The sequence below is a fragment of the Diabrotica virgifera genome, chromosome 1 (assembly GCF_917563875.1).
Source record: "Diabrotica virgifera virgifera chromosome 1, PGI_DIABVI_V3a".
Lineage (NCBI taxonomy): Eukaryota > Metazoa > Arthropoda > Insecta > Coleoptera > Chrysomelidae > Diabrotica > Diabrotica virgifera.
Genome location: NC_065443.1, coordinates 155984388 through 156001651, shown reverse-complemented (window position 1 = coordinate 156001651; position 17264 = coordinate 155984388). Strand labels below are relative to the sequence as shown.

At 34.5% G+C, this 17264-nt stretch overlaps 2 protein-coding genes across 4 annotated transcripts in view; one reads left to right on the top strand and one right to left on the bottom strand.

The window, feature by feature from the left end:
* LOC126878774 (monocarboxylate transporter 3) overlaps nucleotides 1-4838 on the top strand; it is a 166859-nt gene extending 162021 nt beyond the window's left edge. For all 3 annotated transcript variants that reach the window (XM_050641670.1, XM_050641671.1, XM_050641669.1), the window contains exon 6: nucleotides 1378-4838. In XM_050641670.1, coding sequence (XP_050497627.1) covers nucleotides 1378-1655 — 278 coding nt within the window. In that variant the 3' untranslated portion in view covers nucleotides 1656-4838. The remainder of the gene's footprint in view (nucleotides 1-1377) is intronic.
* Nucleotides 4839-6769: 1931 nt separating this feature from the next.
* Nucleotides 6770-16222, bottom strand: LOC126891830 (uncharacterized). Its single transcript, XM_050661139.1, has 2 exons — nucleotides 13408-16222; nucleotides 6770-6789 (listed from the first exon to the last, which is right to left on the bottom strand). The coding sequence occupies exons 1-2, from the start codon at nucleotides 16220-16222 to the stop codon at nucleotides 6770-6772; spliced, it is 2835 nt and encodes a 944-aa protein (XP_050517096.1).
* Between the last annotated feature and the right edge of the window lie 1042 nt (nucleotides 16223-17264).

The window sequence follows — 17264 nt, the reverse complement described above, 5'->3', positions numbered from 1 at the left end:
AAGAAACTATTGCAGTGTTCCTCAGTATTCATTCCTATTATACTCTACGTAATGACCTAAATTAACCAATGCCAAATCACACATTTTGTTAATTTAACGTTTGTATTAAACGTAGTATTTTTTAATGTTTAAGCGACTGCAAAATTAAATAAATGAATAAAATGTAGTATATATTCTGTACATAGAATGTACATTGTTATGAAAAATATCCCGACCACTTTGTAATTTCCAGAACACAATTATTATAAAATAAATTCACCTACTTAGTTTCCAAGTTTCCAGTTTTTATTTAATTAAAAATTGTTATCTGTCGGTGTAAAATAAACTGTAATGCACCTATTAATTAAATTAAAAACAAAATTAGAAATCCTAAGATAGATTAATAATTTTTAGAAGGCTGTGCGATTATCGGGGGCCAGATTTTTTTTATGAAAAAAAGGTAAAAACAAATCAGTAGTTAGCATCAAATTTTAATGAATGCATACAGATTAAACATAATTTTGAGTCGTCTTTAACTTATAAGATGTCTTAGTTGCAAAACTTAGTGGTTACTTTGGAAAAACGCTCCTGTAAATGATTTTAATTTAACGTTTTAGAACTGTGAATTCAAATGACAAAATGAATTGTTTTCCTAGCGTTGTCGTCCATCTTTGAAATTTTGAGCACCCTCTGTTGGAATTTAATTTTGCGAATAATATGTAAGGATTATCATTGAAAGCTGATATGATCAACGAAAAAAGAAGATGAATTTGGTGACTTTTCTAGTAACTTTCTTGGGTGTAAATCTGTCTTTTTAGTTTACTCCTCTTGGTTAAAAAATCAACTATAGCCAGTTGTGTCTGAGTTTAGCGAACCGACTATACTTCTTTTAATATTAATCATGTGTCTCCACTTGACCCTATCGAACGTTTTACTGTAATTTATAAAGCATAAATGTACAGTGGAATATTGAATTCCCTAGATTTTTCGATTATCTATCTTAGATTCAACAGGTGTTCTCTAGTGCCTCTACCTTTGGTAAATCTAGTTTGCTCTTGGGGAATTTCTCTTTGAAGGAATGTTTTCAGTGTCTCATTGACTATGTGTAGCATTATCTTAGTGACATGTGATATAAGAGAAATAGTTCTATAATTGTCGTATTTATGGAAGCTTCGTTTTTTATGTATTGTCGTTATTGTCCAGTCTTCAAGCCATTGTTTGGAATGCCATATTTGGTTACAGAGTAGATGAAGTAATTTTACGCCGATTTCTTCTATAGCTTTGAACATTTCTGCTGTTATCATATCCGGAACTGGTGCTTTATTATACTGTATACATACACTATATCAAACTTATTACAATAATTCTAAATTCTAAAAATATTTGTTTTTTTTTCAGCAAGTTTCGCAGCTATTCGATCGGTAGTAGTAGTGGACCTTCTTGGTCTCGAAAAACTCACCAACGCCTTTGGACTTCTGCTGATGTTCCAAGGAATTGCAGCAATTATGGGTGCTCCTTTAGCGGGTACCTTCATGAAAGCCACTGGAAGCATTGACGCTTGTTTCTATTTCTCAGGAGGACTCATTTTGTTCTCCGCTATTTTGTGTTATCCTCTTAATTGGATTAATACATGGGAAAAACGACGACATCTAGAAACTAAGTCTTCGCTAGTTTGATATTTATTTTTATAGTAGTTTTAGGATATTGAGAACTTTCTGTTAGAGAAAGATGAATGATTAAATTATTGTCGTATGCATAGAGTATCTTTCGAGGTAGAAAAACTCGCATGCAATCTAGTACTGGGTTTGAATGATACTACTCGTTTTTGCCTCCAAATAAATTGGTACTAATAAGGAAATATTGAATAGTACTGAGAATGCATCACCAGTGAGATTACAATAGTGCAGATAAAAAAGTATTAATTCTATAAATATTTGGATTTTATGGAAAAAAGTAGAAAGTTAATGAATGGAATATAGTAGCAGCTGGCCAAGGTAGTAAAGGAATAAAATACTGATTGTGAACAGAAATAAACCATGCAAAGATTATCATTGATTAGGAGAATAACATAATACAACGTTCAATTAAAATTTTTGTACTTAACTACTAAAGAGAAAAATTTATAAGATTCTATGCGAATTTTTCGCTTCTCGGTGAGCAGTATGAGACGTATAATGTACATATAGATTATATAGGCTAAATTTAAGTAGGACAATCGTTGTCTTTGTTTATATAAATTGTACATATTAATGATAAGACTTTTAAAATCGCCGTTTGTACAAATATTAACAGATTTGGAAATTTTCCTCTGTTGGATAAATGGTATTTTATTAAACCCCACAATGTAGTTCGTAAATATTTAAATATTTATTACTTAGATACTTATATTCCTAATTTTTGTTATCAATTTTTATTTGTTTATTGACTATTTTGCTCGAAATTATATAGAAAGATGGTTATTAATGAAAAAGTATATTTTCTAAGAAATGGACTGATTGTTTGAAATAGACTGATTTTTCATATTTATCGAGTTCTGTGCAACTTTTTCTAAATCAGGCGTCTTTCAGTATACAGAATTGGTATACTTTGAAAATTTTGGATTTCGCACCAGTTTCTTTAACATGTAGTTTCTTCGTAATAAGACATCAGTTGCGTCAAATTTTATGTGATAGGTATATTATTTTACTATTCCTAAATATTGATCAACAATATAAGTACAAAATAGTTTAACATGTGTTGAATACAACAGGCCCAGATTTAAAGATAACAAGAGTTGTGAGTTCTTCGGTAATAATCGGAAGATGTAGTAGGTGATGCAGATGGAGGTGTATGACATGAAACTGTGTTTTACCAACTTTCTTTAATTACGCGTAGTGATATCATATTATATTAAGAAATACTGGATAAACCTGAACTAGCATCCGACTAGCTCAATTAGTTCTGGCATAGACAAACTATTTGTATTTTTATTATACCTATTCTTTACTTTTTTGCTTTTCTGAATACTTCATGACTTGTGACCGCCAACCCTTAGTCCATTATACCCTTATACCACTGTTATCAATACAATGTTTTTATCTCATCTAGACACTCTAGACTCTAGAAGCTCATTATAATTCTTTATATTCACTTCTTTTCAATACAATCATCTTGGTTTGATGAATATTAAATATTCACATATTCTTACGATACCTGGTACCTACAGGTTCACAAAAATATTGAGAAGCTAAATGGAAGAGTTTGAAATATACACTTCTGAAAGAATTTGAAATTCGCATTCTGTTCGATCAACTGGAATATACTTTTTGGCTAATAACTCTTATTTATATGTTAATATTTGTTTAAATATTATATATTTATGTAAACTATCTTGTACCTCGCAAATCTGTGACCTTTATGAGTAACGGTAGAAGTTTATGAAATATGAAGTCTCTGAATCATCTGAACATTGTGGGACTTAATAGCAGTAGCTATAGCAATAGCATTGGTAGTTCAGGGTAGATTCTATTATTATTAAAACTATTACACCATTAAAAAATCAATTAAGCTTAGACAAGTCAATACAAAACATAAACACACCTAATCTGTATTTTGCATTGTTGTCAAAAACGCATATTACTTTTTTTTTATTATTTATTTAAATTTATTTTGCAATCTGTTGAGTGTCAACAATAAACAAAAGTAATTACATTGACTAGGGACAAGAAAGATTTTACCCACTGGCAAAATCAAAGTACAATTTTTATAAAGTTCTGTACAAAATAATTACATTTCATAACTACTAACTCATTAGTTTAAAAGTTTACTCTAAATGGTAAGTCCAATGGTTTGAACCTCTTTAACCTACGCTGTTCTTGGGAATTGTCTAGGAGGTTAAGTGCAAACTGGTTTTCATGATCCTCCAACTTGGCAATGTAAGCAGCGCTACGTTTTGTGATGACTTCTTGTACCGTATCAGTTTTAAGGTCTCGATGAATAATTCTGTTGTTGATGTACCAAGGTGCATTAGTGATGGTTCTGAGGGTTTTTGATTGGAAGCGTTGGATGATTTCGATGTTGGAGTGACTGGCTGTTCCCCATAGTTCCAACCCATATGTCCAGATTGGCATAAGTATTGCCTTATAGAGCAGCAATTTATTATCCAGAGATAGTCTTGATGAACGGCCCATTAACCAATACACATTTCTGAATTGGAGACCTAGTTGCTTTCTCTTGGTCCAGATATGTTTCCTCCATGTGAGACTTCTGTCCAAATGAATACCAAGATATTTTACCTCAATTACCGCATATTACTCGAACGCAAACTTTCCCAATTACTTATTAGCTCAAAAAAATTCAATTTTTTATTATATGTAAAAACCAAAAGTGTTTATATTCAGTCGCAATGAATTACAATAATGTTAAGTTTGTGTTGAAATAAAATAAACGTAACATTTAATAACTTTTTATAATGTTTTTTTTTAACATTGACAAGACTATAATAGCATTTATTTGTACCGATAGGGCAACAGAAGAAAATTTTGTAAAACGAGCTTTTAAGGCAAAATTGTAAGCTTCTACTTTACTCTCATTAAACTCATTATATCGTATCGAAAAATCCCCATGAGAATGAAATGGGTACTTTTTTATAAAACGATTTTTTAGTATAATTTCCATATGTTCTGGAATTGGCTGAACATATTGTGATAAATCGAATATCGGTAATATTGTAAAAAATTAAAAACATTGAGGAATATATTTTTGTAGATGTTTACCTCTTAATTCAAAAACAAAAATGAAAGTTTTTGCAAGTATTATATAACGTTTTTATATATTTTGTTTTTTATTTATGTAAAAAATATAAAACATGTGGAAATCAATGGATCTTGTTTGTTTCCTTTATAATTTGAAGTTACAGATACACTTGGCTTTCAGACAACCTGGAGTATTTACAAAGATTATTTAACTGCAATCGGAACCTAATAGCACAAAGAAAATAAACTAAAGTTCTAAATTAATAATATTTTAGACCGTTATTAGTGACAACGCGACCGACTAAATTAAAAGAAGAATATTTCTTGGCAATAAGTGTTCTGAGAAGACAAATTGCCTCAAAATTCTCCAGAACAATGGAACTGGCCGTCTAAAAATACTAATCGGGTCAGTGTTTACGTATGGAGCAGAACTTGAACACTTTCAAGAAAATATGGTAGCATAAAAGAGAAAATGTAAACTTAAAATCGCCATGTAAAGGTATGAAAGGTTTTTATAAATGAAGACACAAGTGCATGAAGGGTCTATGTGACATTTGCAAGTCATTGAGAAAAATGGTAGTCCTAAAACTAATATATTTATTAACACTAAAAAAAACTTAAAAAAAAAGAATGTGTGTGTACTTTGTACGCACGTAAGAAGTTATACTTCTATTACATGATTATAAACGAAATTAATATACTTTTTATTTATATTTTATTTAAATATTAAACTAATTTATACTTACTACTTCTCAAACATTTTTATTAAAACAGTGCCAAAAATTAAAATAATAAAAGAATAAAACACACAAACACATTAAAAATGCCACAAATGATTTCTGAACATTAATTGTCGGAAATTTTTTTAACTAAATACGTATTTTCTGAAAATAAAATTATATAATAAATATACTTACAATCATAAAATGTATAAAAAAAATAAAAAAATAAAAGTTTCTTTGGGATTCGAACCAACTTACCAGCGCGGCTGGTATTGGCGTTGTATTGGGGTTCACTCGCATTAAACGCTTCGCCACGGAGACAGTGTGTCATTATGTGCGAAGATCGACTAACTAAACGGATTAAACTTTTGACATTTTTGAATTATGTAAATCAAATAATTTTGATTTTGAATTGAAATGATTTAGAATTGAAAAAATACAACAAAACATAGAGTAAGAAAACAATATATTAGGTGAATATTGATAGAAATTTTGATGGTAATCAAATTATGTAAATAAAAGTATTACATAGGTACTATGTATTTTGGTAGGTTCAAATAGGTAGGTACCTATGATACATTTACAATTATTACGTACCTGTTGCTTTAAAAACTATTTAAAAATCGCTACAATTATAAACTTCTTTGTTTCTGTCCTCACAACAATAAAACTAATACATTTGTTTACCTTCACATTGAACAATTATTTTTTATTGACAGATCATTTCAACAGCCAATCAGAGCCCGTATAACGACTAATAAATTTCGCAATCACTTGCATCGTGCAATATCATAACAAAATTTGATCAACTATTTTTAAAACACTTACCAGTGTAAGATTCTTTAGCTTTGAATAAGCCAGATCGTAGATCGTCCCGGTTGATTGTTGTTATCCACAGTTCTCTACGCCTTCGAGCTAATAGGTTTTTTATCAGTAATTTTGCGGCACTCATCAGTGGCGTGCTGGAACGTTTCAAGCGGCCCGGTGATTTTATAGAAAAGCGGCCTCCCATCCTCATTTTACCTTCTGTTTTGAGAATTTTTTAGTTGAATTTTAGTAAATCAATAATACAAGATAGTACAAATTCAAGTATAGTGCAAATACTTTAATTTAACAATATTTAAAATAACACTTAAACGCAATAATCTAAACATTATTTTGCAATTATTTTATAAAATAGTTACATAGCTCTCGATCAATAATTTCCGCATTAAAATAGATCTTTGAGCAAATCCGTACGTTATTTCATCATTTTTAAGCTCATACAAAGCTAATACTTTTTTTCTATAACTATTAGCATAAATTTTTTATGTATTTCAACGTTTACAAGCTTTTTTAGCAAGATACTTGTGTCACTAAAAGAGTGAATAAATGCTTATATATGTACAATATTTGTACTATATTTAAATTTGGATAAGCACACTAATATACGTTTTACTTATGCAAAACAGCGTAACAGCAAGCTATACAATCTTTACAATTTTTAGTACCACACGGAGGTGAATTTTCACGATATTAACAACACTTTCATGTGTTACTTCATGCTCATTATCACTTAGATTAATAATATCATCCTTCATATTTTCTGTAGACTGAACATATTCATCACTAAATAATTTCAGTATTTTGCAAAATCCTATTTTTTAATACAATCAATTTATCAGAAAATCCAGAAGTTCTTCTCTAATTGCAGTCGCAGATAATATGATATGATAATGTTTTTTTAATTTTTCAGTAAATGATTTAAATGACGTTAAAGGTACATATACCATTTTTCATTTTATCAAAATTTCTAAGATGTAGAGTGCTTATATTATCATAAAATGATTTGTCTTGATCAAATCGTCATGACCAAGACAAATCGTTTTTCGATACTTCCAATAATTCGGTCAAAAATTTGCAAGACGTTTTTCCATTTTTTATTCTGCAGAGTACATATTTTAGATTTAGATGTTTGAAGAAAATTGTAAAATCATAAATATACTACTTGTATGTATGAAAATAAATATTATCTGTAGCAATAATTTATGTACAATATAATTTATATAGCAATAATTTATGTAAATAATTGTTTTCGAAATTAAAAAATATTTTTTTTGTTACATCTTAAATTTTTTGTGCTAAAACCTATTTGACCGGCCTCAAGAGGCCGCGGCCTCTCGGTGATTGCACCGATTCATTTATATGGCCAGCACGCCACTGGCACTCATACTAGTCACAGTTTGATGGGCTTTCACATTGGCATGCAACAATCATCTCTTCTATGTTAATAAGTTCAAAAATATAATATGAAAACTATTTAAAAAGGCAGTATAACCATTAACTAACTTTTTGTTTGTTGTTTCTCTTCCTACAAATTTTAAAACGCAACAACCATACATAACCAAACCACAGTCCCACAGCTGCCATATTGGATAATTTTTGTCATGTCATTTGAACATCCAATCAGAACAAAGTTGTAATGCGACTGCGCCGGGATCAAAGGTTTTAATCCTATTAAAATTCACCCTTATATCGCGCGTAAAGAAGTATAACTTCAAAAATTTATTGTATATTATTGTATATTGTATCTAAGTGTACATAGATCCTTTATGAACTTACATTTTAAAATTTACTGTGTACATAAATCCTTTATACTCTAGTAACTTAGAAAATATTAATTTTAAAACGTGTTTGGCTTGTTTGAAAGATTTTTAGGTTCGAACAACTTACTTTTAACATAAAAACATGTTTTGAAAAATTTGTCACATAGACCCTTCATGCACTTGTGTCTTCAAATTTCTTGTTGCCAGGGAAAATAATTGTGGAAGTTTATTATAGCTGGTGAGAAGATATAGATTCTTTTCAATGTTAAGGAGTAAGACAGAATTAAGGCACTTCTTCACTTGATGAAGAAGTGCCAAAATTTTTTAATACACAGTCTGGACTTTATAAGTATTACATAATAACATTTACAAGGTAATGGCTTAAGTAAAAATATTAAAAGTCCAAAATTCAAAAGTCAACTTCAACGAAATATCATTGGTCCATAAATATGTCCATAAATATAAACACTTGGGACATGAAATCCAAATTGGGATAAGCCACTCAATGCATCGGGGTGTAACGTCAATATCAAGTACGGTGGTCTAGCTATCTTTGTCTGTCGTACGAGTGTGAGAGTATCTATCAAGAGGTGGGAGTAATGGAACGACACAGACACAGAGGCGACGTCCATCATATGCTAGAGAGAGAAAGCTAAGCGCCGGTAGAGAGAAATAGATACTTGCCCAATCTACTTGTTATTATATCTATGCGCATATGTAACTCTATCAGACATCGTCAAGAACAGCATACCAAATTATCTGAAAAAGAAGACATTCGACCAATGTGTGCTTTCAGTCATGACTTACGGCGCCGAAACACTATCGTTAACCCAGGCCATAGCAACCAAACTTAGAATGGTCCAAAGAAAAATGGAACGGTCACTACTTGACTGACTCTCAGAGACAGGGTTAGGAACGAGGAAATAAGAAGAAGGATAGGCGTCACAGATGTCATAGAGCGAATAGCATGGCTGAAATGGAAATGGGCGGGACATGTAGCCAGAATGAAGGACGGGAGGTGGATCCAAAAAATTACAGTGTGGAGACCACGACCAGACAGAAGAAGTATATGTAGACAACCTACAGTCGGACGGATGGACGGGCGACGTCAAAAGGGTTGCTGGGAATTGGTTGCAGAAAGCCCAAGACCGACAGAACTTGAAGAAATTAGGAGAAGCTTATGTTCAACTTTGGATGCAGAAGGCTGGATTATGATGAATGACATACGGAAGGTACATTCTTCTTTTTCTAGAGCTGAATATTGGGTTCTCTTAACGTAACCTTCAACTAATCTACTTCTAATTAATAATCGTACTTTCATGGAATCTTACTTTCATAAGTCGCTATTTTGGATCATATAAATATCAATACCTTTTACCGAGGTGCTTGTTTAAGCAATTCATACAGGTGTTATTTGGTCTTTCTTCCCTGCTCCTTCTAGAAACATAAAATCCGTAATTCTTTATATTGGGTAAGTAGCATCACGATGTTTAACATGCCTTGACCATCCTGACTTATACCCTATACTCTCTCGTATTTGTATCAATTGGAACCACCCATATATTTGCCTAATACATCCATTCTTAATTTTATTCTTTTTATTACTTGTTCATGGATTGTTAATACTTGTTCATGTTTAATAGGTTCATTGTTCCTCTTTGTTTTTAACTGCCTACCTAACATTTAGTTCCGTACAGTTGGTCCTATAGATGTCCTTTCATGTTCATTGGAATCTTTCTGTTACACAATAAACCATTCGATTCCTTAAATTTTATACAGCTCTGATATCCCTCACCAGGGCCGGCGAGAACAGGCAGGCCACCCTGTTTAAAAGCGCCAAAATGAGCATTTTTCTGCTGGTGTTATACAAAATACTAATTTTTAAATCCTAAGAGCGTCTATTTAGAGCGCACCTTACAGAAAATTATGTGTGTCAACAGATTATGTGTCAAAATTTATCGATTTTCCAGGTACAAAGCAACTAATCTACCCGCGGGATTACTTCAAACCTCAGTTTTAAAGTCAGCGCTTTGAAACTATTGCTATTGACCTTTTTGGTCGACTACCAGAGACGCCAATTGGTGAAAGTTGGATTTTTATTGTTGAAGACACCTCCACTAGATCGACGGAGATGTTTCCCTTTAAGGATGTGACTTCTGAATCTTGTGCCAGATGCCTTATTGATGAGGTTCAGTTACGATTTGGAATTCCCAGGAAAATTATCAGCGATACTGGAGTACAGTTCATCAGTGATATCATGCTACATGTAGCTCAAGCTTTAGTCAGAGTCTGATTACCGTTTATCACTCTGTTGCAAATCCTGTTGATCCCAAGAACCGTGACCAGAAAACACAATTGCTGTTACGTAGGGATGTCCACGAGTTACTTCACGCAAAGATCCCTGGTTCGAAATTAAATTATAGAAAATAACTTTCGATCACAGAAAATTACCTCTATTAAAAATACGCAAGTGTGGCTTAAAATAAAGTTTTTATTTGGATGTTATCCGAAGAATGTTACAAACTCGACTGACTTAAAAACATAATATCCAATATCTACACATTCCTTAAAACTGCAATACATTCTTATCATAGGTTTTAATCTCAAGTGGGCTGGCTAGTACGCCCATCATCCCTTCACCTTAAAACAACGAAAAACAAACCATATGGCCCGGCGTATGTATAAAGCAGAAATATCTTTTAAACAAGGACACTGCCATATTTTATAATGACTCGACATTCTCCCACCTTGGGGAATTTGACAAAATTTCTCAAAAAATACAGAGAGTCACGAAAAATTACAATAAAATATCAAATAAAGTGAAAAGTAAAATATATCAAAAACAAACAGAGTCATGAAAAAATCAAGTCAAGAAAATGTCACTTGAATCTTACAGGAGTTTTAACTACCCGGCCACTTCGCGTACATCTTTCATTTAAATCGGGTGCTCTGCTTTTTGTCACTCCCGCACTTATTTCACTTGATTCGTCCTCAGCCTGGAGCTGACAACCGTTCTCGTGAGGCACTGTCTCTGGAGCCGCATCCCGTAGGGTAATACCCTGGATATTCTCGCCAGCAGTAACTGCCTCCACGACTTCCACTGGGTAAAGCCTTTGCAACGGTCTCAGAAGTTGGCCTTGTGCCGTCGCAAGACGAACTAATCGCACCTGATTATCTCTACCGGGTAAAAGTTCAATAACTTTTCCTAAAGGCCACTGAAGACGCTTGATGTTTTCGTTGCCTACTAAAACTACATCCCCGATAGACACTTTAGAAACTTTCGTCTTCTTCGTTCCCGCTTTGAGTTGAGCCAGATATTCAGCACGAAATCTTTTTCGCAAATGATTTCTCAACTCTTGCAAACGGCGTATTTTGCGTGTGAGAGAATTCTGCTCTAGCAAATCACAATCCGGCAATTCGTAACTGACTTGCTCACGTAAAAACATACATGCGTCAACGTGACTAACTCAGTAGGATCATCCGAAATATACGTCAACGGCCGCGAGTTGACTATACTCTCACAATCACACAACAATGTCAAAAAGTCTTCATAATTGAGAGACGCTCGACCCAAAACTTTTTGCAAAAGTCCTTTCACAATACCTATTAATCGCTCCCAAAATCCACCCCACCATGCAGCTGTAGGGAGGTTGAAACGCCACTTAATACGTTGTGTGGAACTATATTCCGCGATCATGTTCCAGTCCAATTGCTTAAGCGCGTTCTCAAGTCCCGTAAAATTCGTTCCATTGTCACTATAAACCGTTCTCGGGCGTCCACGCCTTGCAACAAAGCGACGGAAAGCTTGAATAAATGCATTTGTTGACAAGGAGGTAACGAGTTCCAGATGAACTGCGCGATAAACGGCACAAGTGAACAAACAAATCCATGCCTTATCGCTCGATTTCAAGTAAAGTGGCCCAGCTAAGTCCACCCCGGAAATCTCAAACACTGCAGCATCTCGAGCTCTATCGGCCGGCAATGAAGGCGTTTGTACTTCGAACGATTTCCCATCTTGTCTCTTGCACACACCACATTCTTTTAAAATGGACCGCACAATCCGTCTACCCCCTAAAGTCCAATATTTTTCGCGGAGCAAACTAAGCAGTCCCTGTGTACCAACGTGACAAGAGTTTTTGTGTAAGCTCAAAATCAACTTGCGCACTACAAAATGTTCACCCGGAAGTAAGATAGGCAGACGAAAATCTTCCGTGTCAATTCTCTCGGTAACGCGAGTTTTTAAACGTATAAGTCCAAATTCATCAACAAACGTGTTTAGCGAGGAAATTCGTTTCGTATCTGAACCGAACGCTTCTTTCTGCACTAACTTCAACACAAACATTTCGGCTTTGTCGATTTCCTCCGCGACCAATTCGCCGGTAAGTTTTCTATTTGAATTTCTCGTATTGTAACAAAATCGTAGCGTCCAAGCCATCATTCTTAACAGTTTTGTGTACTGAGAAAAGTAATGCAGGTGCCAATCGTCGGACGTCATATTCAATAGTGACGAAATGGCTTTTTTCTTTTTCTCAGTGCCGACTTCTTCTTCATCAACCTCTACTTGTTGTTGGGGCCAATAATATTCGTTTCTGTACAACCATTCCGGGCCTTCCCACCATCGAGATTCAAACAATTGCCGAACACCACAGCCTCTTGATGGAAGATCGGCAGGTTTGAGAGAACCAGGCACATATTTCCAACACTCAGCATTGGCTAAATTTCTAATCTCCTGAACTCTATTAAAAACAAAAACAGACCAGTCATCCTTACGTTGAATCCAAAAAAGAACCGTAGTGGAATCACTCCAAAAATAAGACTCAACATGCTGAGAAAATTGTCTTTTGACCGACTGATAAAGTCTAGTACCAATAGTGGCTGCCAACAGTTCCAATCTAGGTATAGAAATCTTCTTCAAAGGAGCCACACGACTCTTAGCTGCTACAAGAAAAATCGAAACACCATCATTCCGAAGAACTCTCAAAAACACTACGGCTGCATAAGCTTTCTTACTTGCATCTGAAAAGGTGTGCAAACTCCAATGGTCAGCTTCAATGGGCCCAGCCTGGATCCAACGTGGAATCTCAATACTCGACAGTTCAGGAAGATGAGTAACCCATTGACAAAATTTCTCAGCCATGTCATTCTCGACTGGTGCATCCCATCCCAGGCGCTTTTCCCAAAGTTTCTGCAGCAACAGTTTAGGGAACAGAGATACTGGACAGGTAAAACCAATAGGGTCAAATATACTCTGAGCTACAGAAAGCATCAGTCTCTTAGTTATGGGTTCTTTTCCGACCACTCCCTGAAAAATTTCACCATTGATTTTTAGTGTGTCTCTTGAGGAGTCCCAGAGAAGACCAAGAACAGGGACAACTGTTTTTGTACTACCAGAAGACTCCCACCCTCTCAAATCCATCTTATCTTCCTCCATGATGGCAGTTGCTTCTGATACGAACTTTCTCAACTCATTCTCATCAGTAACACTAGTCACACAATTATCTACATAGAACCCAATCATAAGCCTTTCAATTGTATTTTTAGAGTACGGCATATCATTACAACACTTTTCCAGCGCCTTTATCAAATGAAATTCTATAGTAGCACCCAGAAGAAATGGACTACAGTTGACTCCAAAAACAACTCTCCTATGTCGAAATACAAATTCATTTCCTTCATTGTTTACCCATAGGAACCTCAAAAAATCTCTGTCCTTCGAATGTACAGAAATTTGAAGAAAAGCCTTTCGAATATCCGACACAACACCTATTTTTTGTTGTCTAAACCGTAATAACACAGAAGGAATAAGTTCAATAAGATTAGGCCCTACCTCTAAACACTGGTTCAAAGAAGGACGACCCTGTTCATGAGATGATGCATCAAAGACTGGCCTAATTTTCGTGGTTTCGCTAGTATTTTTAATAACGGGCCTGTGAGGCAAATAGTGCACACAATTATTCTCTTCCGGATTATTTACTATTTCGATCACACCCTCGTTCAACCACTCATTGAATATTAAATTATACGATTCAAACAAATTGGACTTTTTCAACTTATTTAAAGTAGTATCTAACCTTCTTCTAGCGACAACTAAATTATCTGAAATTAAAGGATGCTTGTTCAACCAAGGTAACATAACCTCATACCTACCTTCGTTGTCACATCGGATAGTCTCATAGAAAAAATTCTTAGTCTCCTTGGCCGCCACCTCTCGTGTCAATTTTTCTACAGGATTGGTTATCCCAATAATATCAAGCTCCCAGAGTTTCGCCACAGAAGAACTATCAACAAACAACGCAATCGACATCATAGATGTGCTGAAATTAGAAGCAACTGCCGGCACCTTGCCCATAAGAGTCCAACCTAACAAAGTTTCAACTGCTACAAGACCACACTGTAACTGATATTTCCTCCCTGTATACAATTTGCCTACAACATCAGCTCCTAACAAAATCTCAATTGGTGCTATATGTCCGACATCGCTGAGCGAAATATTCATGTCACTAAGTTCCTCAACCCAAGGGCCGTGATAAACAGGAGAGACATCTGCACAAATTTTTGGTTGATCTAAGGCATCAAATGAACAAGAGTAAGCTCCTTCACTCGCAGTTACCTTATATAATTTATGTCGTTGTTCAGAAGTACTTTTACCACCAAATAACGTATGTACGATATTTTCCGTTCCTTTAGCAGAAAAACCCATTTCTTGTGCGGTACGCTGTAAAATATATGTTCTCTGCGATCCAGTGTCAATAAGTGCCCTTACTTGTTTAGTACCATGTGCACTTCTTATGTTTACTCGCAGAGTTTGTAAAAAAACCTGTGTATTATTCAAATTCGCAAGCGTCTGATCCTCAATAATATTTTCTTCCGAGCGGCTGATACTTGAGGTCGATGTATGAATTTTGTTAACAGGTAAATCAGGACACATCAAAACAACATGGGATTTACAACACAAAATACAATTCAAACGTGCTCTACACTTCTTCGAAGAATGTCGAACCTTCAAACATCGAAAACAGGCTTTCTTCTCTGACAATGTTCGTCGTTTCTGTTTCATAGACAATTTTTGTGCTTTAAAACAATTGATACTGTCATGCTGTCCTTCGCAAAAAATACACCTGTCAACCTCATAATTTACCAACCCAGCAGCGGTCGCTGATGGCTGATCAGTTCCTTGCTTTGGTGATTTTATATTCTTCTTTTCAACCAGGTTATTGGATTTACATTTATTTTCAGTCGATAAACCAAAACCTTCCGTTGCTAAATTAATTTTTTGTTCATTTTGAACTTCATTTTGTAGAAAACTCATTAGCCCACTTAATCTTGTCTCCAAAGTTGAAACTTCTGCAGATTCTTCGACATTGTGCATGGATACGGAACCAGAAGGCCTTAAAAACTGTGAAGATCTATGCCATAGTCTGATCATATCCTCCGGTAAACATGACTCAATAAGGGGATACAATATTGCCGCATATTTGTCAGCAGTTATGCCTAAGGTCTCAAGTGAACGAAGTTGACTCTCTATCATATCATATAGTGCAGAAACATTACAAGAACTACTAGAAACTCGACTCAAAATTAACTTTAAGAGCTCCCTAATATATACTTCAATCTGGAGATCCTCTCTGCCAAACCTAGACTTCAAACTCTTTATAATTTTTGAGTAATTATCGGCTACTGCAGGAAAACTCTCTACTAAACGTCTGGCCTTACTACCGTCTACAGTGGCTTGTCTCAAATAAGCTATTTTGTCGTTTAAATCAATCGATGGATCATCATGCACTACTTTGAACTGCGACCAAAATGGAAGCCAATCTATCAAGTCCCCAGAATATTTCTTGAATTCGATTGGAGGTAATTTAAAACTGCGCTTACCTTTTATTGATGACTCTGAACTTACTAAACTGGGTCTGTCTTCGCATTTGTACTTCAGTTCATAGTAGCGTGTGCTGTATCTATCCTTTGCCTCCATCTCACTGATTAATTCTGCCTCGGAAGCCTTTTCGATCATAGCTTCAAACACCGCACTTTCCACGACGCAAAGCTCATTGTACTTAACTTGTAACAGTTCCCACTGTACACTAATTTGTTGCCAGGGTCGAGTGTCCACCGTTTCAGATAACAAATTGTTCAAAACATTAGCAGCTGTCGTAAAAGCAGTACGAAGCACTGTTCGGCGTTTTGTTTCTAATTCTAATGCCATATTTCTCGCTTACAAGGGTAACAACTTCGGCCGAGCCTCACGACAAACGAATTTATTCGCCGGAAAAAAGTGTACACTAAATACGCAGAAACAACTAACTTTTAAGCACACCCGTATATATCTAAGTCCTGTCACGGTCGCCAAAATGTTACGTAGGGATGTCCACGAGTTACTTCACGCAAAGATCCCTGGTTCGAAATTAAATTATAGAAAATAACTTTCGATCACAGAAAATTACCTCTATTAAAAATACGCAAGTGTGGCTTAAAATAAAGTTTTTATTTGGATGTTATCCGAAGAATGTTACAAACTCGACTGACTTAAAAACATAATATCCAATATCTACACATTCCTTAAAACTGCAATACATTCATATCATAGGTTTTAATCTCAAGTGGGCTGGCTAGTACGCCCATCATCCCTTCACCTTAAAACAACGAAAAACAAACCATATGGCTCGCCGTATGTATAAAGCAGAAATATCTTTTAAACAAGGACACTGCCATATTTTATAATGACTCGACAATTGCCTATATTGACTTCAACTGACCGTAATAGCTGAATAGTCCAGAGAAATAAGATTTTACTCGTGACACATCCCCCTCCAGGCTGAAACCAAATTTTTTGAGTAGTATGGAGATCTATACTAATAACCTATATGTTTCCTGCAGACGATTTTGATGATATACATAGTTATAATCAAATGAACATAAAAAACGGTAAATTTTCGCTTTTTTCGTCTACTATCAAAAAGTTAAGCATTTTAAACAAATTTGAGAGTGAGAAGATCACATGTCGTATAAAAAACTTCAATAATGGCGTTCGCTGAATACGGTTATCCTTATTGGTTGCTTAGAATATTGCAAAATAAATCATAAATTTTGAGTTTTCAGAAATATTTATAACTTATGTAAAAATTAACTTAGAACCTTCTTATTACACGAAATGCTGAGAGTTCTAGTGCTTAAATTATACCCTAAATTTCAAAGCAATTGGTAAAATAGTTTTAAAGTTATTTAATTTGTTTATCCCAAATTCATTC

Coding starts and splice junctions, on each gene's coding strand:
- LOC126891830 (XM_050661139.1), bottom strand. CDS start 16,222: ATGGCATTAGAATTAGAAACAAAACGCCGAACAGTGCTTCGTACTGCT. Junction 6,790..13,407: donor GAGAGGGTGGGAGTCTTCTG/GTAGTACAAAAA, acceptor TCACTCTTTTAG/TGACACAAGTATCTTGCTAA.